Raw genomic sequence first — 23,400 nt, forward strand, 5'->3', positions numbered from 1 at the left:
GAGGGGCACCCCTGTGTTTCCCCCCCCCGCTTCTGTTTATGAATGTCCCAGGACGTTCATAAGCAAAAAGGAAAAAAAAACCCCACAACCGAGATTCCTCAGTTTTCAGACTTAAATGATACAATCCACACTATCAGGACTCTATTTCGTCCCTGAGGAATATACAGAAAAGGATTTAGGATGTATTTGGGAGGATTCACAGATATTTAGGAAACTCCAATCTGGGACGGGCTGTAGGGTGGTTTAGGGATTTCCATTCCAGGTTTAAAGTAAAAGCGCTCCCATTCCCGCAAGATACCCCGATTTCAAGCGTAGAGGCACAAGGTCCAGCTTACCTGACACTTCCTCTCACCCCTCCACCTCCGATGGTAACCCGAGAGTGAAGGGGGAACTTCATCTAACGGCTTCCTCCACGCGTTTGCCACCGTATCATAGCAACCAAGCCAGCCACCTCCTGTCCCTGTGTTTCATTCTCACGACTCGACTTCTCATCGCGAGATTTCCTAACGGTTCTTTTGCCAACCTCTAGATTGCTTTGGTGTTTGCATTCTGGGAAATGTAGTCTTCTTACTCAGCCTCGCTTTTCGCAAGGTTCGGCTCGTCCTGGATGGCGCATGTTTTTCGGCGCTTAGTGAATGACGATAATTCCGGTGAAGGGAGGGGGAGAAAGGAAGGCGGCGGCGGCGGCGCTGTTCTCGGTGCTGTGTCAGGGTGGGAAAGCGGGAGGGCGATGGCGAGCGCGGGTAGCAACTACCGGCTCCGCTGCTCCGTGGTGGGTCACGAGCTGGACGTGCGGGGGCTCAGCGGCTGTCTCTTCCCGACCGGCGCGTTCGTGTCTGTGTCCCGAGACCGAACGGCGCGGCTGTGGGCGCCGGACAGGTCAGTGCTCCCTTCAAGAGGAAAGGAATGGGGCGGGGGACCTGAAGTTGGCTGGCTTCGGTGGCACCCAGCGCGCCTCGCTCTGTGGAGAGCCACAACAGCGTTGTGTACTAGCCTACTACACAACAAGGGGGGGGGGGGGACACCTAGTCAGCAGTTGAAACCATCTCTAGGTTAAACAGATGCCCTTTTAAACTCCTGTTCTTTCATGGGCCTTGCAGTGATGTGCTAGTCACAGGACTTGCTCCATTTCAGGCGCTCCCGAGGTGGTTCGTTACGCCGCCAACAAAAAATGCTAACTAGTTGGTTTGCCTACTCAAATCTTGACGTTGTGTCAGTGACCAGAAAGAAGCACTGACGGATTGCAAAATTTACCAGCCTTGCCCGCTCGAGGCAATTCTTGTTACAGGCGAGTAGTGTTTATAACCCCTGAACTAATGTCTGATTAGTGTGAAAACAACTTTATCAAGGTTGAGTGAGCGTATTGCGTCTTCATATCTAATGTGTAGGTTTAATGTAGGTGGATGCCAGAGTATCAGAGGGAGAAGATCTGGGTTACTGTGTCACACAACACACTTGAGAACCTGGATGTGGTAGGAAGCAGAACAAGCAAAGTGAGCAGTCTTAGGGGTAAATCTCAGAAGTAAGATCAGGCGTGCCCTTCAGCAGCCAACAATGCTGTGAGGAGCATTTGTTGTCCTGAAGTTTGGAAAACATTTTCTTATTTGTTTCTGCTAATTTTATAAGAAGCTGTTATAAGCAGTGCTTATAATGTGTAAAAAAATGGGATTTCCCTAGAAGGTCCATTCATTTGTCCTTTGCTGTCATTATTGTGAACTGTGAAATACCTGTTTCTGGCAAATAGCTCTTGCCATGTTTACGTAGCTGTGTGAAGGTTGAGGTCACTCCAGTATCTTTCTGTGAGGTAGTTCTTTGTGGGATTGGGTGAGGTGATAGAAGTGCACTGAACAGTGGAAGTAGTGTCCAGAATGTTCTTAGTAGAAGAGATGTGTTCCCATCCCATGTTTGGATACTCGGGAAATGTCCATGGAATGCTTTTCAACAACTTTGGTTGGAATGTCAGTCCTGTAGTTTGAAATAAAAGACTGCAATGCTGGTAACTTGTGCTTTGGTATCATGTAGGTTAAGATACTGTAATACATGTTTTGTGAGGCTGCCTTTAAAAAATGCTTAGGAACTGTAAGGTTCTGCCTGTTATCGACTCTACAAATCCGTCCTCTTGTAATATGGTTAGAATTTATTGAAGTCAGATGCAAGTATTAACCTTCTGCTAGAAAGCCATTGCCAGGAATGACCCAATAGGCAAAGAGCTCACAATTATACGCAGCAAAAAGCAAGGGCTAACATTATCCCCACCCCTGGGTACATTGGTTCCCAATAGAGCTTGGTACTTCAAGGTGCAAGGTGTCTTCTGAGTCTCCCCGCCTCCAAGGTTACAATTGCATTCCCAGGCCAAAGAGGCGGGTTACTCTAACAACAAGATTAAGCAAGAACCTTTCAACAATGATATATATATATCAAGGTCTCCTCCATCCCCCTCTCATGCACACTTAACAGGATATAGTTATGTCATGCAATCACTAGAGAAACAAAACAACATAGTTCAGAAGAAGAAAGGATGTCAGGCTCAACTTGACAGGAACTTCAGCAAATTCAAAACATAGCAGGGAGGTTTGTAATTAGGGCTCACTACAGTGAGCATACCTCATCAGTACTGAAAGAAATGTAATTACTTCCTCCCTGTCTTTGAGCTCAGTTCAGGATATTGGTGTTAATCTGTGGAGGTCCAGGATACCTTTAGGACCATTGATTCCTGTATGAGTCTGCCAGTCTGTTGAGATAATTGAAGATGGATTGGAAACTACTCAAGCAGATGATGACTGACTAACCTCAGTTCTGGCTTTGCAGCTTTGGAACACTTCCTACTCTGCTTTTTCTTACATGTCACGTGAAGACTGTTATTTTCTTTAGTCTTTCTTAACAATTTTTTAAATATCTTTTGTTGCTGTTACATTTTTTATCATCCTTTTCATTAGTAATTGTTTCACTGATAATTGTAACTTAACAGACCTTATGAAATTATTGCTATGTTTTAAGGTGAGAGATCATGAGCTATGCATTTAGAAAGGGAAAATATTAGTATAAAGTAGATTCTGAATATTTCAGAAAGAAAAATTACCCTGTTCTCTCTAGTGCGATAAAATCAGCAATGATTCCCCCCCCCTAAAATCTCAAGACTAGGTAAAAGTATTGAAGGAGATTGTTATAGTAATATAAAATCATTGGATTTTGTTTTGTGTTTAGCTCCAACAGAGGATTTTCTGAAATGCACTGCATGAGTGGTCATTCCAATTTTGTTTCTTGTGTGTGTGTCATCCCTCCAAGTGACATCTACCCCCGGGGATTAATTGCCACTGGTGGCAATGATAACAACATTTGCATCTTCACTCTGGATAGCTCTAAGCCACTTTATGTTCTGAAAGGTCATAAAGATACAGGTAAGAAAAATAAGTATTTGGTTTAGTGTGTGTGAGAGCACTCATTTGGAGTTGGATATAATGATTGCACATACACGTGTTTCCTCCATTTTACTCTCACAACTACCCTTTGAGGAAGATTAGACTGTTAGGGTAACTGCCTCCACATCACCCAGCGGCTGTCATGACAGAAGGGATCTTAAATCTCCTCATTCCTGATCCATTGCAGCCATGACTACATGGTAACATGCTCTTTGCCAGTATTAGATGTTCTATGAAGAATTTCATATGTACGATTGTCTGCTCATGGGACAGACATGGGTGGGTGTTCAATGTGTGGAGTTCTTGGCTATCAGGAAACGGTAGTTCACTTGAGGTTTGGAGTGCTGACCTGGAAAAGCTGAGCGAGACAGAGATATATGGATGAGACCTTTAGGGACCTGTTAGAAATGGAACTGTCTCATTCCTGTGCTGACAGATCCTCTGCTTTGAGGGTCTTGGAGGGTATCAGGCTAAGGAGGCTGGAAATAACCCTTAGAAGGGACCCTTGCTTGCACGATGAACCTGTATTCTCTCATACTTGAGATACCCCTGTGAGGTGGTGGTGGTTGTACTAGGCTTTTGTTAGTGGGAAATTTGATCATTAGAACAGTACAGGGGGTAACTGTGTTGGTCTGAAGCAGCAGAACAAATGTGAGTCCATTGGCACACAAAAGCTTATACCTTGAATAAAACTCTGTTGGTCTTAAAGGTGTCGCTGGACTCAAACTTTGTTTCATTAAGGCAACAGTGATGTCTGAGCCAAACATTTTGATCACATGATGATTTGCTTGTTGTGTGCAAGGACTGCAGATATGTAGGCTGATAGCTAGTGTGGTAGAGGAGTCAGTTGCCATGATGCATGTTGGCACCAATAACATTGGTAGTTGTGCGATCCTGAAATATAAATTTAAATTACTGAGGGGTAGGTTAAAGGTCAGGACTCCAAGGTAGCATCTTGGATTTAAGAGCTGTATATGCCTATAGCATGCCCACCTTATCTTTAAAAGCATTTCACTCATGTTAAATAGAATATTTCAAAGTTTTTTTCCAGTGCGTGTTAAGTGCCATCAAGTTGCTTCTTACTTATGCCAACGCTATGAATTAATGACCTTTAAAATGCCTTGTCGTTAACAGCCTTGCTCAGGTCTTGTAAACTAAGAGCCACAACTTCCTTTAGTAAGTCAATCCATCTTGGGTCTTCCTCTTTTCCTGCTGCCTTCAACTTTTCCTTGCGTTATTGTCTTTCCCATTGACTCTTGTCTTCTCATAATGTGACCAAAGTTTGATAGCCTCAGTTTAGTAATTTTAGCTTCTAGGGAAAGTTCAAACTTGATTTCACCTAGAACCCACTTGTCTTTTTGGCAATCCTTAGTGTCTGTAAAAGTCTTCACCAAAACCACATTTCAAATTAATCATATTTCTTCCTGTAGGCTTTCTTCTCTGTCCAACTTTCACACCCAAACATAGGAATGGGGACTACTATGGTATAAATTAATTTGATTTTGGTTTCCAGTAACACATCCCTACATTTAAGAATTTTTTCTATCTACTTCATGGCTGCCCTTCCAGCATCCTTTTTTTGTTGTTCTCTTCTGTTTCTTTACACTGGTCATTATAAAACCTCTCTTTGCTTCTTTGTGCAATTGCCGGAACACTGCATTTAGACTTCTGATTATATTGCTATCACCTTGTGCTTTTGCTTCTTGTCTGTTTTTAGCAGTTTTAAGTGTTTCATCAGTCATCCATTGAGGCCTTTCGGTTGGCTACAGGAATAGTCTTTGCACATTCTTCCTAGATAATATCTCTGGATTCAGCCCACAGCTCTTCTGGCTCTATCAAGAACCACAGCTGTTGCTATTACCAAACACCCAGCTACTAACATGTCATAACCAACATCCAGGCCCAGGGAGTATGTATCACGCCCTTTCCAGACCAGCTAAAAGGAAGGGAAAAAATAAAATAACTTAGGAAAACTTAAAATAATACCACATAGGTTTTTATGGTCAAGAGTGTTTGTTGTCAGGTCTACAGAATAAAAGACAAAACTTATGGAAAAAATATATATTTTATTTACAAGAGAAGGGAATAGGGAAACATAAAATGGGATATAAAAACCAAGTAAAATGAATACAATGTACACAGAGGAACACAAAAGAAAATCCTAAGGCAATTTGCCTATTTCCCCTACACTGGACTGTGTAGTCTATTTTAGCTAGTTACCTATGCTATACTCACTGATGCTCATACAGTCAGGCCTACAACACCAGGAGATGTCTCAGAGTCCCGTCCTCCTTGACCTTGTTGTCCTGTTGTGACGATACCTTCTTCATGTCTTGACTTGAAGGCTTCTTGACGACTAATGTTGGTGGGCACCTAGCCTGATTATATCCTGGCTAGTCAATTGGTTACCCAATCACTGACGTGATCTAATTTAGGAGCTGTCATCTAGCCTTGGCTTTAGATGCTAAACTGTCTAGGCTATTAAAATGATCTATCTGTCACTTTGGGCTGATTCCACAGGTGTGACAGATTACCTTTGGCTTTAATTAGTAAGTGCTTGTTATCTTAGCTACAATGTTGGTGCAAATCCTGGCAAACGTACATACATACAAAGACATTGAATACCACAAATACTTAGATGGATTACTGTTTCTTGACAGACTCACTCTCACTTGAACTTAGTAATGCAAATCCGTTCTTTGCATGGTCTTTAAACTTTTCAAGGGTATTTTTAGACTGTATTTTGGCACTGCGAATGTTCTGATGTTTTTCTTCACCTTTGTTCTAATTTTTGATGTTAACAATTCATGGTCAGTTCCACAGTCAGCTCCTATTCTTGTTTTAGCAGAGAGAAAAGAGCTTGTTTCAAAACTTTCCCAAATGTCCTGTTTTTCCATTGGAAAAATTGAAAAAAAGACCTCAGAAAGCAACCGGGAAGGTGGGGGGGGGGAGAGGTTTTTCCTCCCAGGCCATTACAACTCTTCTTCACCTAATGAAATTGTTGGGAAAAAGAACAAGATAGGAGTCTAATAGCACCTTTAAGACCAACAAAATTTTATTCAGACAGTAAGCTTTTGTATGCATGCATACTTCATCAGATAATGGAATGGGGTACAATGAGCAGAGCTACATATAGCTGGTGGGCAGTGGTTAAGAATGCAAAGTGGTACAAAGTTAGAATCCAATGGCAAAATGGTGAAATTAACAAACTGAAAGGACATTTGGTCTGGATTGCATTTGCTTGGGAAACCAATAAAACAGTAACATTTCAGAATGGGAGAATGATGGTGAGACTTATAGGGCAATAAATGGAGTCTGTTAATTTTTCAGTTGCTTGCAAGTCTGGGTTAAACTGAGAACATGTCTTTCCCAGAGATATTCCTGTCTACCTAATCAACTTTTTAACATGTAACATACATTATAAACATCATTCTAGTTTGTCATTAGAGGAAAATGACCAACTTTGTTGGTCTTAAAGGTGCTACTGGACTCCTACTTTGTTCTATTGCTTCAAACCAACACAGCTGCCCACCTGGATCTATCCATGTTGAGAAATAGGTTCAGGACAGGCAAAAGAAAACACTTCTTTACTCAGTGGTTAAATAGACTGTGAAATTCACTGCCTGTGGAGGTAGTGATGGCCATGAGCTTTGGAAAGTGATTAGACAGGTTCACGGAGGAGAGGTTCACCAGGGGCTACTTGCCAGGGTGACTGAAGGGAGCCTTCATCTACAGAGCCAGCAAACCTCCGAATGCCAGTGCTGGGAGGCAGCTGCAGAGGAGGCCTTGTCCTCTACCCTGTTTGACCTCCTGGGCAACTGGTTGCCTGCCGTGTGAAACAGGCTGCAGAAATAGATGGGCTACTGGTCTGATTCAGCAGCTCTTCTTAAGTCTGGTTTTAGTACACCTATATGAGGTACTGCAGAGTTTCACCATTAATCAGGAAGAAACAGCATCGCATGCCTGAGATGTTAGTACAAGCTGCTTGGTGTTGTTTCCCTGACTGTGTAAATAAACAGATGGTGCACATTCTCCTTAGTGGAACATCACCTAGGGCGAGTCATGGACTCCACTGTTTATCTCATTGCATACTTGCTTCCCTATCTTATTCCTCCTTGCACTTCACCATTCATACAATCCAGTCAAGCATCCTCAACCATATTGTTAAGTACACTTGTACACCTGATATTTTAGCACTGTCACCTGCTATAAGTGCTGAGGGTCCCCCCCCCTCTCCCTTTGAATCCAAGTGTGGTGCTTGCTAGAAAGGAGAGAAGCTAATGGGGCTGATTGGTTCATTAATGGGGCATCCCTACTTTGATGTCCTTACTTTATGGCTTTAGGAACATAACAATACATAATTTATAACTCAGTATGTAAGATCTTCTGTATTTATGATAGGTAACTTAAAAGTATAGACATTTTGGTTTTCTACATGCAAAACTATTTACCCAGAGGAACAGACAAGCAGTGTGGTGTGGTGGTTAGAGTATTAAATGAAGATTTGGGAGACTTGGGTTTGAATGCTGCTGTGTCATATAAACTTGCTGGAGACCATGAGTAGGTCATTCTCTCTGAGCCTGACCTACCTCGCAGGGTGACTGTTGTGAGGGTAAAATGGAGGAGGGTAGTTCATTGCTTCAAGCTGCTTTGGGTCCCTAGAGCGGACAAAGTAAGATGTAACTGAAAGTGTGCGTGCTTACTTTTTCCCCTATGTACATTTATTGCTGTTTGAGAAAAAGAAAAAAGAAAGTAAAAAATACTAGTGTTGTACAAAACAAATGAAAGGATGTATGGTTTTAAACCGAACATGTATTCAAAATGTTGCAGCAAATATGGGTGACAAATTTAATTTTATAATACTGAAACATTGGGCGTTTTCGCACTCACGTTCAGCCAGCGCGACCCCCCCTCTTCACCGCGCAGGATCTGCGCGGATTTCGCACTAAATGCCGCGGAGCAGCCGGAAGAGCCGGAAACTCCCGTCTCAAAAGCCGCGCAAACGGAAACTGCTTTTTGGCGGTTTACGTTTGAGCGGCTTTTGCGCCGGGAGTTTCCGGCGCAAAAGGCTGCTCCGCGGCATTTAGTGCGAAATCCGCGCAGATCCTGTGCGGTGAAGAGGGGGGTCGCGCCGGCTGAACGTGAGTGCGAAAACGCCCATTGAGATTCTCAATATCGTGCTTTCATATTCATTAGAGCATGTTAATTAAGGACAAAGGTAGTCACATCTTAACAATAAAATATTGAAAATATGTTGCACATATCTACATAGGAAGTACTGTTCTTTAATAGTGTACATTGTTTTAAATACAAATCTTCATCCTGTTCATTTTAAGTAAACCATTGCTTTGAAAACCTTTTCACACATTCCAAAAGAGAAAATATTTAATTGTAGGTATTTCCAGAATTCCCTAAAATGTTAATTTTTTTTTCTTTGAAAAAATGTGAGAGGGAATATTGGTGTGTGGCAGGAGAAAAAGTTCTACCCACATTTCCCCCCGGGCCCTTGCATCTCTAGGGAAGAAATGAGAAACTTTTATACTGAAGAAATATATAAATCCTAAGACTTTTGAAAATATCCCACATTTTCTCCCTTCCCTCTTTTAAAAAATTTGTCTCAAACATTGCAACGTGTTGCTGCTTGGAAGTTTACTGTACTCCTTGTGTGTTTCTCCCTCTTGCAAAGCAATAAATATCTTGCAAGTTGCAGTGTACTTGTCAGTTTTTTACTCCCATTTCTGTGGCTGCGTGTATGCTCATCAAAAAGTTGTCTTATCAACTTGCGAGGAATTTTTAGTACTGTCTAGTTAGAAGAATATCCATTGCTATGTTACTGTCAGAATAAGTACTGCTTATAGTTTTATCATTGCAGTTAATGCAAGTTTTGGTGTTCTTGTAACTGGAGTTATGAGGATGTTATTCATACTATGTGATTGGTCATATTGCATGGTACTGTGCTAGAGATGTGAAGTTCTGAAAAAAAAAACCCTGAAAGAAGGGGATTGTTTTTTTGGGGGAGAGGGAATGTGTGTTCCCAGTTTTCTTCTCTTCCCAAAGAGAAACTCTGGGCAAAAAAGAGACAACATATTTCTAGATAGGGTTGCCAGGTCCCCTGGCCACCAGTGGGGGATGGGGAGTAGGATTGTTAGATCCAGAATGGGAAACAGAGATTTGGGGGTGGAGCCTGGGGATGATAGGGACCTCAGTGGGCTACAGTGCCATAGAGTCTACCTACCAAAGCATCTGTGTTCTCTATGGCAACTGATCCCTGTAGTCTGGAGATGAGCTATAGTTGCAGGGAATCCGCAGTTTCCACCTGGAGGCTGGCATTCTTATTTCCAGGCCTTCATGTATCTGTACTGTGCTTATGGCAGTGATGCTTCATCAACAGTAATGCATGTGAACAGAGAGAAGGGAAGGGGAAAGAGTGACTGTGCTGATTTAATCCTCTGTTCCAGTTTGCAGCCTCTCTTCTGGGAAATTTGGCACCCTACTTAGTGGCTCATGGGATGCGACAGCCAAAGTCTGGTTGAATGACAAATGTATGATGACACTGCAGGTATGATAGCCCTTGCTTTTACAACAGATAACTATCAACAGTTATTTCATTGTGCTTCAGAAACAAAGCCAAACAAACAAACCTCCAGGTAGTCTCTTGGCTTCTTTAATACTTTTTGTCTTTACAGGGCCACACTGCAGCAGTTTGGGCTGTAAAGATATTACCTGAGCAAGGATTAATGTTGACTGGTTCAGCTGATAAAACTATTAAGCTCTGGAAGGCAGGTAGATGTGAGAGAACATTTACTGGTAAGTACTTAAATGAATAAGTTTTTGACATGCTACTTATCTGTGTGTTGCCGTTCTGTGAACTTCAGAGACCACAGGGTTCAGTTTTATTCCAGGATTTTAAAAATGAGGCAGTGAGGGCTTTTATCCTCCTTGTATTGGATTTTGTATCCTGCACTTTTCTAAGAACTTGGAGAGAAAAGGTTCATTTTTTAAAGCTTGCATTCTAAAAATATAGGCATAATCTTGACTGTTATGGGAAGTCCCACTCCTTCCCTCTCTTTGGAAGCCATTGGACATATAAATGTCCTGTTTTCAAAATCAAGTTGGGCTGCCTGTGTATCAGATTTCAGTTTTCTAGCTAGAATAGATATCCCTTAGCTCAGGGGTGTCAAATGTCCATCCCATGGACCAGAACCAGCCTGCCCAGGGCTTTAACCAGGCCTGTGGCTCTTTTCTCCCCCTCCTATCCTCATCCTTTGAAGCTCCAAGGCTGCCAAAGTTCTCAGCTCCTTCTGCCTTATCATTGCTGGCTGAGCTTGCAAAGCTGCAGAGAACATGTGGAATGGATTTTAAATTAAGGTCTCTGGATTTTAAATTAAAATCAATTCCACGTTTTCCTTGCAACTTCGTGCTGCTATGGAGCTCAGTTTCACTTTCCAGTGTTCCTATGGCCAGCTAAAGCTGTTGCTTCCTGGAGTTGGGTCTTTGCAAATAAAGGGCTGATGCTTTGAGCCAGCTTGTCTCTGCTGAATGAACCCGAGAACTGGTGTCAGTGAGTACTCTAACCTAGGAACCCACATCCAGATGGATATATTGCACTGGATAGCCATTGCTAATCTGAGTAGGCTGGGGGTGGGTGGGTGGGGAGAGGAGAAGCTTGCAATGCCTAGCCATTTCATGTTTTTCTAAGCTAACAATAAGTACCGGTATTTTATCTGTGAAATTTTCATTCAATAAAGGACATGAAGATTGTGTAAGAGGCTTGGCTATTTTAAGTGAGATGGAGTTTCTTTCTTGTGCAAATGATGCCAGTGTTCGAAGGTGGCAGATATCTGGCGAATGTCTTGAAGTTTATTATGGGCACACAAATTATATTTACTGCATAGCTGTCTTCCCAAACAGTAAAGGTAAGGTTGTGGCTTTCAGATTTTCTTTTTTTTAAATGAATCCTCTCCAGGATTAAATGTTGACAGAATTATATGTTTTCTCATTATAGAATTTGTTACCACTGGTGAGGATCGATCAGTCAGAATCTGGAGACATGGAGAATGCGCGCAGACGATTAGACTTCCAGCTCAGTCTGTTTGGTGCTGCTGTGTGTTAGAAAATGGAGACATTGCTGTTGGAGCAAGGTATCCAGAGCTCAGTTTACTAATGCAGTATTTAAAGCATCAAGGCAGGCTGAACAGAGGTGGTGTTTGTACTGAGACATTGTGTAAATGATTTGATGTATTTCATTGGTTAGCAGAAGGCAGACAAAATAATAATTGGACAAATCTGATGGGTTTCTTGCTAAGCACAAGTAGGTTCCATGAGCTGTATTGGGCAGCTGACTTGTGCCCTCTTCTTCACTTTTATTTTCAAGATGGCGGGGGGGTACTCTCCCAACAGAACAGAATTTTGGAGGGCATTTTGGGCTATGTTGACAGGGGGAGGTGGAAGAATTGCAATCCATAAAGTGCCATCAAGTTACTGCTGATGTGGTAACTCTGGTAGGGATTTCAAGGCAAGCACCAGGAACACCACTGTTACTGCTAAATTATTTAAATTGGAATGGTTTTTAAGATAATGCTGATTTTAAAATTACTGTATAACTTTTTAATGCTGATTTAAAATTACTGTATAACTTTTTATTTGAATATGTTGTTAGCCGCCCTGAGCCTGCCTAGGCAGGGAGGCGGGATATAAATAAAATTTATTATTATTATTATTATTTGTCATTACCTGCCTCTCTGTAGTGACCTTGGACTTTCTTGATGGTCTCCCATCCAAGTACAAACCAGGGCCAACGCAGCGTAGTGTCCCAGATCTGATGAGCTCAGCCTAGGGCTTGCTATCTTTTATACAGGGTAGATGCCACTGCTAAAAATGGAGATTAAGCTATAGCTCTAATTTACGTTTCTGTGTAAAAATCTTGGACAGGATTGTTTCCCAGGGTAACAAATATTTTTGTCTTCCTTCAGTGATGGCATTATCAGAGTGTTTACAGAGTCTTTGGAGCGCACAGCAAGTCTGGAGGAGATTCAGACTTTTGAAAAAGAGCTTTCTCAATCAACAGTTGAATCTAAAACGGGTGATCTAGGAGATATTAATGCTGATGATCTTCCTGGTATTGAGCATTTGAATGAACCAGGTATAATTCTAAGTTTTATGACATTGGTTTTAGATGGGATCAAACACAAAGAACAGAAGTTGCTTAACATTTAGCATTTTAATTGCTAAATTACGGTACCTGTTTCTGCCTTTTATAGACACATTTGCAGTTCCTTCTATAATGGTAACTAAATGTATGAGAACTAGATGTAAAGAACATTCCCAGACAAGTCATTGAGTTCAGTTCAAAGGTGCTTTTGCATGAACTGGGGCTGGTTTTGCTCATACAAAGGAGTTGGTGATTTCCATGGATTTTTTTCCCATTAGAAAAACAACCTTATGTGCTCCACTCTCCACTGTTTTTGAAGGTCCTCTGAGCCTTAGGAACAGCTTTTTGGATTGTTCAGGGGCTTGCAGAAGACTGAGAGACAAGGAGCTTCCATCCGTAATAGGATAAAATTATTGATGCAAGCTGATGGTCTTTTGAGACAGATACCCTGTTCCATATGGGTCATATAAGGCGTTAGAAATGGACTTTGATAAGTCTGATACGTGGGTTCATAGAGGCCTGGGCGATTCTGTGATACTAGTTCAGGGAGCTTGTGTTATAAATTAAGAAGCCCAGACATGAGGGGCCTTCAATGTCTGTATTGAACACTATCATGGTAGTACAATTTATTTTAAGTGTGTATGTTTATTTAGAAGTAAGCCTTACGGAATTTGTTATTCTTCTGTCAGTGTCTCCTGTAGTGTCTCCTGTAGTGTTATTCTTCTGAGAGTGTCTCCTGTAGTACCAAGCACATCAGGCTTGCAACCCAATCTTATGGGAAAATCAAAGCAGCATAGTTTTATTTTCAGGCGTTATTTGATCGTCCATGATTTGCTGTGTTGTAAGTTCTATAGTTTGACAGCACAGATCTCTTCCGAAGCTTATCTTAAGGTGCAGTGCCCAGGTAAATCAGGGGAAATACAGGGGGAAAAGGAGACCATGAATATATAGAAAGTAGGAAAGGAGGAGAAACCAAGGAACAAAATAAGGTAAAAGACAGTTCAGTGAGTGGGAAGGTGCTAGAGTGAACGAATGAAGGAATATGTTGAGCCAGGCAGGTAGATGAGTGATGAAGGTAGAGTGGCTGGATGGGATAACTAAGAACTTCCAGTTTCCCTTTGATCAAATACTCTCTCCGTCACTTGCTGAGTCATGTCAATCTCAAGTAAATCTCTTCATATTTCCTCAGCATCTGGACTGTCAGCTGCTGCCTCAGCACGAGACTTTACCTTCTGCCCCACAATCTTGTGGATGTAAAAGGGTGCTGAGCATGCTCACTTCATAGCTTACTATAAAGCTGTCAAGAATGTAACAGTGAAGTAACAATAGTCATTGTGGTAGGTATGTGCTGTGCATTCAGGGCACTAGGATAGTAGCAGTCAGCATTACCACAGCACAAGCATAGCTTTTCCCACTTGTTTTGGATATCTCCATCCCAAGAGGATGGATACTCGTGTGCCAGTGAATGCTGTGTGCACATTTGTTCCCATGCCTGAGTGGCCTTTTATAACACTGGCATTAATACTATTTTCTTGAATGTTTCATCTGTACCTAGCAGCCATGCTTGGGCACCATTGAACCAGATATAGCATAATTCTGTTAAAGTCAGAAATTTGAATCTATTTGTTATTGAGTGAGAGAAAAAAATGTGGCTAATAAAGTGAAGTTTAATCCCAGCAGGATGGAAGTGCTGTGGGTCGGAAGACCATCTGACCTTGAATTTAAGATGTCAGTAGTTCTGGATAGGGTTGCAATCCCCTTGAAGGAACAGGCCCATAGTCTGGAGGTGCTCTTGGAGCCAGGCCTACTGCTGGATAAGCCAACAGGAGCTGTGGCTAGGACTGCCTTTTGCCAGCTTTAGTTGGCTAGTCAGCTGCACCCTTTCCTGGCCACTGGGTGCAGCCATTGGTTAAATTGAGATTAGATGCCTATGATGCACCTTATTTGGGGCTGCCACTGAAAAGTGTTTGGCTGCAGCATTCTGTACCAGTTAGAGTTTCCTGAGCATTGATTGGAGTGGGTCATAGGGACCATATTGCTCCAGTCTTGGCCCATCTACACTGGCTCTTAGTTTGTTTCTGGATATAATTCATGATGCTGGTCTTGACCTTCAAAGTCCTATGTGGTTTGGGAGCAACATACTTGAATGAATGCCTCTACTCCCTTATGAACCTACCTGATCACTATGATCATCTTCATAGGCCCTGCTTCAGGTGCCCCTGCCTCCTGAGATTAGGCAGGTGGGCAAAATGGGAGAAGGCCTTCTCAGTCATTGCAAGGCATCTTGACATAAAGCTCTGGAACTCTCTCTAGGGAGATTTGGTGCAGTCTTCTGCCAGCAGGTGAAGACTTGTTAATTTTGTTTGGCATTCCCTTAGTAATCCCTCCTTCCTAACCAATGTTTTAATGGCTGTTTTTATGTTTTATATATCTATTTTAACTCTGTTTTCAATTGTTTTAATGAGGCATGTTTGGGGCATGATTTTTAATGGTTTTAAAATGTGCTTTTATTGTATATATTTTAAATCATTAGTTGCCTTGGTGACCCGTGTGAGGGTAGAAAGGTGGGATGCAAATTTTTTAAATAAATATTGGCAGTTAGACTTTTTTCATGTGTGTTTACGTCTACATCTTATTTTTTCTTTGTGTTCAAGGTACAAGGGATGGCCAGACAAGACTTATTAAAATTGATGGGAAAGTTGAAGCTTATCAGTGGAGCATGAATGAAGACAGATGGATGAAAATAGGGGATGTCGTCGGGTCTTCCGGAGCTACACAGAACACATCTGGAAAAGTTTTGTTTGAAGGAAAGGTAAATACTCTTTCACTTCTTGTTGCTTCAAAAATATTAGCTTTCCATCTGTGGTCAGATGTAAAAAGTATTTTTTTTAACTTCACCTTTGAGTATGCGGTATTGGTTTTTCTTAGGTTTGCCAACTCTGGGGTGAGAAATTCCTGGATATTTGGAGCTTGGGGAGGGTGTAGATTGGGATAGGGGGCACAGCAGGGATGCCACAGAGTCCGCCCTTTGCCATTTTCTCCTGGGAACAGATCTCTATAGTCTGGAGATTGATTGTAATTCTGAGAGAGAACTCAGGGCCCATCTGGAAGTTGGCAACCCTACATGAAGATTCAGAACAAATTATGTGCTACACAGTTCCCTGAAATGTGGCAAATAGACATGAGAGTTAACAGGATACTATTAATCAGTTTCTGGAAAAATAAATATTTTTGTGAAAAGACACACAAGATTCCAGCTTTTGTTACTATTAAAATCTGTTTTACAGCACAAGCAAGTAGATAGATTAAGAAGTTAATATACTCTTGGCCATCTAGATTAACTATATAATTATCACAGTATCCTGAATTGTTTTAAGCACTGAAAATATTTCTTTGTCTAACTTCCTAGACTTCAGAACATATTTTGAGACCTGTGGCACCTTTAAGGCCAACCAAGTTTTATTCAAGGTATAAGCTTTCGTGTGCAGGCACACTTCCTCACATGAGCTTGCACATGGAGGATCATGCCTTGAATAAAATTTTGTTGGTCTTGAAGCTGCCACTGGACTCCAACTTTTTTCTGCTGCTTCAGACCAACACAGCTGCCCACCCAAATCTCTAGATTTCATAACTCTTCAATTCTAGCCAATAGCCACATGTGGGAGTCTATCATTGACTTCAGTCTATTCTTTAACTGACTTTCCTGCTTCTCCTTCAAGATTCTAAAGAACATCTCCCTGCTTGGCTGCAGGATTATCTTCTAAACGCCCTCATCCTTCTTCTTTACTAATCGACACTTATTTTACAATCTCAAGCAGCAGATCTCTATTTTCTAAAAGCTAAAACACATACTTAAAACTTGTGTAAAACTGTGTAACTCGTTTTGTCACCTCATCCCATTCTTACTGTAAGTTTTGCAGCTATGTTAGATTTTTGTGTTTCCTTTGTCTTCCATATAAAGGAATATGATTTTGTTTTCACTATTGATGTGAATGAAAGTGGGCCTTCCTACAAGTTGCCGTACAACACCAGCGAAGATCCATGGCTGACTGCATACAATTTCCTGCAGAAGAACGAACTAAATCCCATGTTCCTGGATCAAGTGGCCAAATTCATAATCGACAACACCAAAGGGAAAACACTGGGGAATATGAACACTGAATTTTCAGATCCCTTCACAGGTAAATGAAAGCACTTGGCTGCTATTAATTTGTGTCCTTGCTTCTGTCATATAATAAAGCAATTACTCCATTTCAAAGTACACAGTGTATAATGACTGATGCTCCCAGCTATGCTGTGAGGCATGAATCTGCTTTTTCATATTGCACAAAACTAAGCTTGCTGGTATGTGAAGATGTCTTTGGAAGACTTTGTTTCAATGTCATGGGATAGATTCTGTATTTTAATAGCATATATTGGATGACAAGCATGTTTTGCTGTTGGTGCTTCTTCATAGGTGGTGGCCGCTATGTTCCAGGCACATCTTCAGGATCCAGTGCAGGACCTGCAGCAGATCCATTTACAGGTATTAACCACCTTACCATGCTGATGGTAAAAGGTTCATATATGTGTGTATTTTTTTTTCTTTTTGAAATTTCTGCCTCATATCACAGGAATATCCTGTTATCAATCCTTTTGGAATCTTGAGGGACAAACTTAAAAAAACAAAACCTTACAGGTCAGTTTAGTATCAGATAATTGTGTCACCAAACAGCAGAACAACTTAATACAGCTTTAGATGCAAACAAAGCAATATGCTTGAAATCTCAAAAAGTCCAGGTTCTATCGCACTGCCATATAGATGTTGCATTAATTGCCTCAATTGCCCATATTTTAAACAGTATATTAAAAGTTTCCCTTTTATCAGTTTGTATTATGCCCAGCTGTAGCTGCAGGACAAGTAGTTGCATTATGTTGCCAGGTACATCTTTGCCAGGTTTTACCATGTCTCCTAGTTTTATCAGTTGTCTTCTGTCATTTGTGTAGCAAAATTTTTCCGGTTGGTTCATAGAAAGGCTTCAGGACAAGGATTTGCCTCTGGCTACATTCCTTCCCCCTCTGGTTGCTAGAGCTGTGGTTTGTGTAACCACTTGCCTCCCAAATTCAGTTTTCTGCGTATCCAAATTTTGCATTTTGTGGATCTTCAGTGGTGTTAAAATTAGGAAATGTCTATGGAAGGGTTGGTGTCTGTTTTGGCCATACTCTGGTGTTTCTGCAGATTTGAATTCTCAGTTTTCAAATGCAGTATTCATCAGAACTTAACACCTTTTGGATCTGTTATGAGAAGACATCTGAGTTACTCCACTTACTTTCTCTGAGGTATACTTACAGCAACCCCCCTCGCAGCCTAGGATCCAGCAAAGAGAAGTCACCAGCAGCTAGGTGATGGTTGTAGAAAGCTAATATCTGGGACACTTCTCCCACCACCAGCATCTCTATAGCACAGTCAGCTATTCAAAGTTCTGCCAGGGACCCCAAATGCGCTGTTTAGTGAAGCTTCTTTCATTGGGTATGAAAATGCTGTGCATCTCTGCATTTGCCTTTATTTAAGAGATTACATAAATACAGGAAACTAAAGCTGAAATTCTGTACATAGGGGTAAGGTTTCTTGGGTGAATGAAACTGGGTGTATAGTTGAGAAATAATAAAATTTTAATTGGACTTTGTGGGACTTGTTTGTATAAACACAAATACATCAGGTTGTACATTCAAAGTCCTCATGTGGGAACTGTACAGAATGAGGGGATGGACTTGCTTTCAGGATATATTTGCCTATCGCTGTGTGTTAGAAAGGATTTATCCTGTGAAATTTTACATAAGCGTTGTGATCAGGATTTCATTTATGTAGGAAATGCTCGAGTTTAGTACCAATTGTTAATATTTGTGTGTAGGTACTGGTCGTTATGTCCCAGGTTCAGCATCTGATACTGCAGCTGCTTTAAGTGGAGCTGACCCATTTACAGGTTGGTAAAAGACTTCCCAATTGTGATGCAAACTCTGTGAAAGTTCTGTGTTTCAGCCATGTGCTTGACTACTCACATACTTGTTTGAAATAAATATTATATGTTGTTACCCGCCCTGAGCCCATTTTGGGGGAGGGCAGGTTATAATTTGAAAATAACAAACATCTACAGGCAGCAGCACTTTAGCAGGGCCCCTTCTTCAAGAAAGAGAAGCTAGATAAATTCAGCTTGTATAAAGCCTCTCTTTTAACCTTGCATGTAACGTTTCTATTAAGGGCACAGCAGAAGGTGAACCCTTGAATGTGGATAACACATTTGGGAAATGATTCCTCTTCACCTTTCAGATGAACACTGGCTCTGTAACACAAACTGTTTGTGTGAGAAAGATTATTCTTCATTTCTAAAGAGAGGTTGGCCCTTTTTTAATTTTGATTTTTTTTATTCCCTCACCGTTACTCTCTCTTCTCAGATAGACTAGTTTTCATGGCTTTTGCATAGGATACCTTACTACAGAATCAGGAAGATTTGTAACTTTTAGAGCATGATGGCATTTATCATTCAAATTTAGTAAGGTTAAGAGGGATAAGGCATGCTCGGAGAAGTGGAATAGTGTAACCTTGAGCCTTTTGAACAGGGCAGGGGGAAACAAAAATGGAAGGGGGAAGGAGACTCAGCAGTAACCAAAAAGTCAATATTAGAATTGGCTTTGGTTTAACCAGAATTTCAGGTGTCTGAATTGTATTTTCTAGCTAAAGTGTGTGTATGTATGTATGTATAGTGGTATGTATTTGGTAGGGTATATTTATACTGCTCTTCATCTTAGAGTGCAGAGTGGTGTGTGAGCCTCATAACTCTTTCAAAGCAGGTTATACTGAAGGTAAATGACTTGTCCCAAGCAAAACTATTTTTTAAAAGTTGAACAGGGTATAACTTAAATGTAGGTTTTTAATCCCTTTAATCAGTTACATTTTATGTGACAATCTTTCAGTTAAGGGGTACAAAACTGGTTCAGGGCAGTTACTAAACACTCTCCCTCTCTCGCTCCTCTCCTTTTAGGGACTAGTGCCTATAAATCAGCTAAAGCTGAAAATATATATTTCCCAAAGAAAGAAGCTGTTACTTTTGATCAGGCCAACTCAACACAAATACTGGGTGAGTATTTTTATGTTGGATTTATGGAAAGACATTTTAAATAAGCAAATATCTTTTAAATGTGTTTGTCTTGTAAGATCCTCAATCACTTTGAAAATCTTTTTAGCCTGGTTATGTATCTGAGAACACCCAACATAGGAAGGATTTATGTTTTTAATACAATAAAGCAACCACTTCTTGCAAGGTATAAACATTGCAGATCAGAGTTTCCCCAGCAGGAGAAAGCAAGTGAATGTTTTGGTACCCTGCTATGTCTTGAATAAAATATGCATATTGAGTGTCCTTGTTTCTCTCCCCCGCCCCCGCAATGGTAAGATATCAACCACAGTCCTTCCCAACTAACAGTTTTATTGTAGCCCGGTTCATGTTACAGTATGTGTGTTTATCTGTTTGCAAGAAAGAACCAGTGTACATTCACATTACAAATGAGACCAGGAGTTGTACAGTTAATGTAACATGAAAATTACTCAACAGATGTATTTTAAAAAGGTGTACACCATACACAGACTATACATTCACTGTAACTTCTGAGCAGGGCTTAAAAGGAGGAGCACTAAACGTACTGCTTGCTTTCCCCTTTCTGTGCAGCTGTTGTAGTATGAGGGTGCAAACAGTGAGTGACAATCTCATAATGGATCCGTCTTGTGGCAAGTGGATTTTTGTGTACAAGTACAATGCAACCCTTTTCTGCTCTTAAGACATTAAAAAGTAAGATTAGTTTATTTGTGTTACCATATAAAATGCCCTTTGCTCAGAGAGAGGGTATCAGATCATACTTAAATAAGCTGAGGTGGTATTGTAGCCTTGGTCCTGTTCACTTACAGTGCAATCCTAAAGAGAGTTATACCAGTCTAAGCCTATTCATTTTAATGGGTTTAGATTAGAGTCTCTTTAGGATTGTACTGTTAATCCGGTCAGTAATCTGACTTGTATTGTGGAAGACCTTTCCACTGCAATATGCATCTAAAATAATGTGAGTGTTCTCTGTGGGTGACCTACACATGCTTTGGTTGAGTTTTATTCAATCTTTCTCCCACACCATATGTAACAAATTGGTGTATGGTAGAAAGGATGGGTGTCCACCTGTTCCTGTAATCACATAAGTCTCTGAACTGGAACCCAAACTTTATGTAGGAATACATATGTAATATGATTATGGAAAGAAAGCTTTTAAACATTCAGGAGCCAGTATTTCAGGTATAATTCCAAAGGTATTGCATTCTTTTACAGTGATTGGAGTTTGTAAAACAAGCCAGTGAAGGTAGAACATTCTTGAGAAAACTCTGACTAAAAGTTATGAAGCAAAACAGTTGAAAGAACTTACATGCAGATGTTGCAGAACAAAATGTGTATGCATAATGTGATCTGAAACTGATTTTTAATTTTTGTGTGTGTGTAGATAGGGGCCACTAGAGGTTCAGTGAATCAACAGTAAGCAGACAATATTTTCATAAAATAGGTGTATGGACTGAAGGGCTTAAAAACTTAAAAACAGTAACAATTTATGTTTGTAATTATGCAGGTAAACTGAAAGAACTTAACGGAAATGCCCCTGAAGAGCAACAGTTAACTGATGATGATTTAGAGCATCTAGAGAAGATGCTGTCTATAGCATGCAATACGTCCACAGAAACAGCATCAGCACAGCAGCTTCAAGCTTTGTTGAAAGCAATTAGCTGGCCAATAGGTATGAACTATTTGTTGTGGCCAGATGGGTAATTGGGAGGGCAGATTATATGGACAGAGGGCAATATGAAAATCTTTGCTTTCGTTCATGCTGTTTTTAAAAGTTATTTTTTTTAACCCACGTTTTCTCATGGACTTCACGAAGTGAAAGGAGTGTTTATTTCATACCACTCAAACTGTTCACATCCAAAATAAGTCTGTTGTAATGGGGCTTATGAGAATTACTGATAATTCTTTTTGCCCAACTTATTGTGAGCCAGTTAAAAATAATGTGAACTATATGATGAATGTTCCTTTTTATAACTAGAACAGACTCATCACCAATGTGTCCTTGCTTGCAGTTTGGTAATCCTGTTGACCATTTTAGGTGGTATTCCCTGAAGATTTTTTTCTGTCTTCATCTCTCGATGAAAATTTCATTTCCCCCCTCCCCTTCCCACCTCCATAGTTTTTTTTTCTCTCTTAGCATCATCTTCCTTTCTTACACATGGGATTTTAAATACTAAAGGCACAATCCATTCTAGTGCAAGTGTGTGCTAGATAGTGATAGGCATAGATGGTCTTCGCATTCCTGGCAGTGGCTTAACATAACTGTATGCATTGAGGGAGGAAGGCAAGCAACAGTGCTCTTTTGAGCTTTATGCTTTTCCCTCCACACTGCACTAGAATGAATGCATTTTACCTAGGAGAGCTGATAACTTTCTCTATATGTTATACACCTGAATGCACAGATTTTCTTGGAAATCTGTTGTAGTTAACTTTCAGATCTAAACATCTGTCTACAATGGAGGTCCCTGAAACTGCTTTTTCTCATATTAACAGTTTCCAGCAGTCTTCAGGATTTTTGCTTCTCTGTTAGGGTAAAGGAAGGTTCACAAATCCGTTATCTAAAATTCGTTCGTCTGTTCCACTTACATATATGCTGCTTACCTTCTCAGTCTTCACAGCCATGCTACCTAAGTATGAAATGTATTCAGGGAAGCACTGTTTTTACCCTAGCTGTAATGTGGGGTGATATAACAATTCAGGCTACAGGAACCTTTAGCATAGCAGTTGCAGATCTACTTTAAACAGTCAAAGAATTTCAAAAGGTATAACCTGCTACATTTCTGTTTTTAGACATTGTCTTTCCAGCACTAGACATTCTTCGGTTAGCAATCAGAAATCCCAGTGTGAGTGAAAACTTCTGCGGCGAAAAGGACGGTATTCAGTTCAGCAGCCACCTCATCAAATTTCTGAACCCCACCGGAAAGCAAGCAAACCAGATGCTGGCTCTTAGAACTCTCTGCAATTGTTTTGTCCATCCAGTTGGCCAAAACCTCATGATGTCACAGGGGGATTTGATAATGTCACAAGCAATAGAACTGAAACTGAGCAGCAATAAGAACATTCACATTGCACTGGCCACCTTGGCTCTGAACTATGCCGTTTGTTTACATAAAATTAATAACATTGAGGGTAAAGCTCAATGCTTGTCAGTAATCAGCACAGTCATGGAAGTTGTACAAGACTTGGAAGCTATTTTTAGACTGCTAGTGGCTCTTGGGACACTAATCAGTGATGATTCAAATGCTGTACAGTTAGCGAAGTCTCTAGGGGTTGATTCTCAAATAAAAAAATATTCCTCTGTATCAGAACCAGCTAAAGTAAATGAATGCTGTAGGCTTGTCCTTAATTTGCTCTAACCTTTTTTAAAAAGCACTTGGGAGCCTAGGTCTGTGCTGAAGATTTTAAAAGAATTGATGAAATACTGTGGATTAATTATCTGATCATTAAGTTAAAAAAACCCCTAAAATAAAACTTTTTTGCACTGATCTTTAAATTGCTATCTTTTAATGCTGCAATGTACGAGAATATGCTGTGTATCCTACTACCAATGAGTCTTAGAATTTACTATCAAAGCAGAAATTTGCAAGGCAATCTTGATTCAATTAGATATGGTTTCAAATCCAGTTATTTAGTTAAACTTTACAAGGAACTGTGATTGTAAATATAAGACGCTTCCTAGTCACCCTGTTTTATATGAACC

General features: G+C 40.6%; 1 protein-coding gene across 2 annotated transcripts; it reads left to right on the forward strand.

The window, feature by feature from the left end:
* The first annotated feature begins 658 nt into the window (after positions 1 to 658).
* Positions 659 to 23,193, forward strand: PLAA (phospholipase A2 activating protein). 2 transcript variants are annotated; one of them, XM_060237197.1, is made up of 14 exons: positions 659 to 879; positions 3,205 to 3,398; positions 9,878 to 9,978; positions 10,106 to 10,226; positions 11,168 to 11,335; positions 11,425 to 11,560; positions 12,392 to 12,561; positions 15,225 to 15,382; positions 16,532 to 16,751; positions 17,027 to 17,095; positions 18,462 to 18,533; positions 19,611 to 19,685; positions 21,208 to 21,372; positions 22,491 to 23,193. In XM_060237197.1, exons 1-14 carry the CDS (start codon positions 731 to 733, stop codon positions 23,054 to 23,056), a joined length of 2,364 nt encoding a protein of 787 aa, XP_060093180.1. In that variant the 5' UTR covers positions 659 to 730; the 3' UTR covers positions 23,057 to 23,193. The 2 variants fall into 2 exon arrangements, with proteins under 2 accessions (XP_060093180.1, XP_060093179.1); XM_060237196.1 differs by having other exon boundaries at positions 660 to 879; positions 19,590 to 19,685.
* Positions 23,194 to 23,400: the final 207 nt, after the last annotated feature.

This window comes from Heteronotia binoei, chromosome 4 (genome assembly GCF_032191835.1).
Source record: "Heteronotia binoei isolate CCM8104 ecotype False Entrance Well chromosome 4, APGP_CSIRO_Hbin_v1, whole genome shotgun sequence".
NCBI classification, from domain to species: domain Eukaryota; kingdom Metazoa; phylum Chordata; class Lepidosauria; order Squamata; family Gekkonidae; genus Heteronotia; species Heteronotia binoei.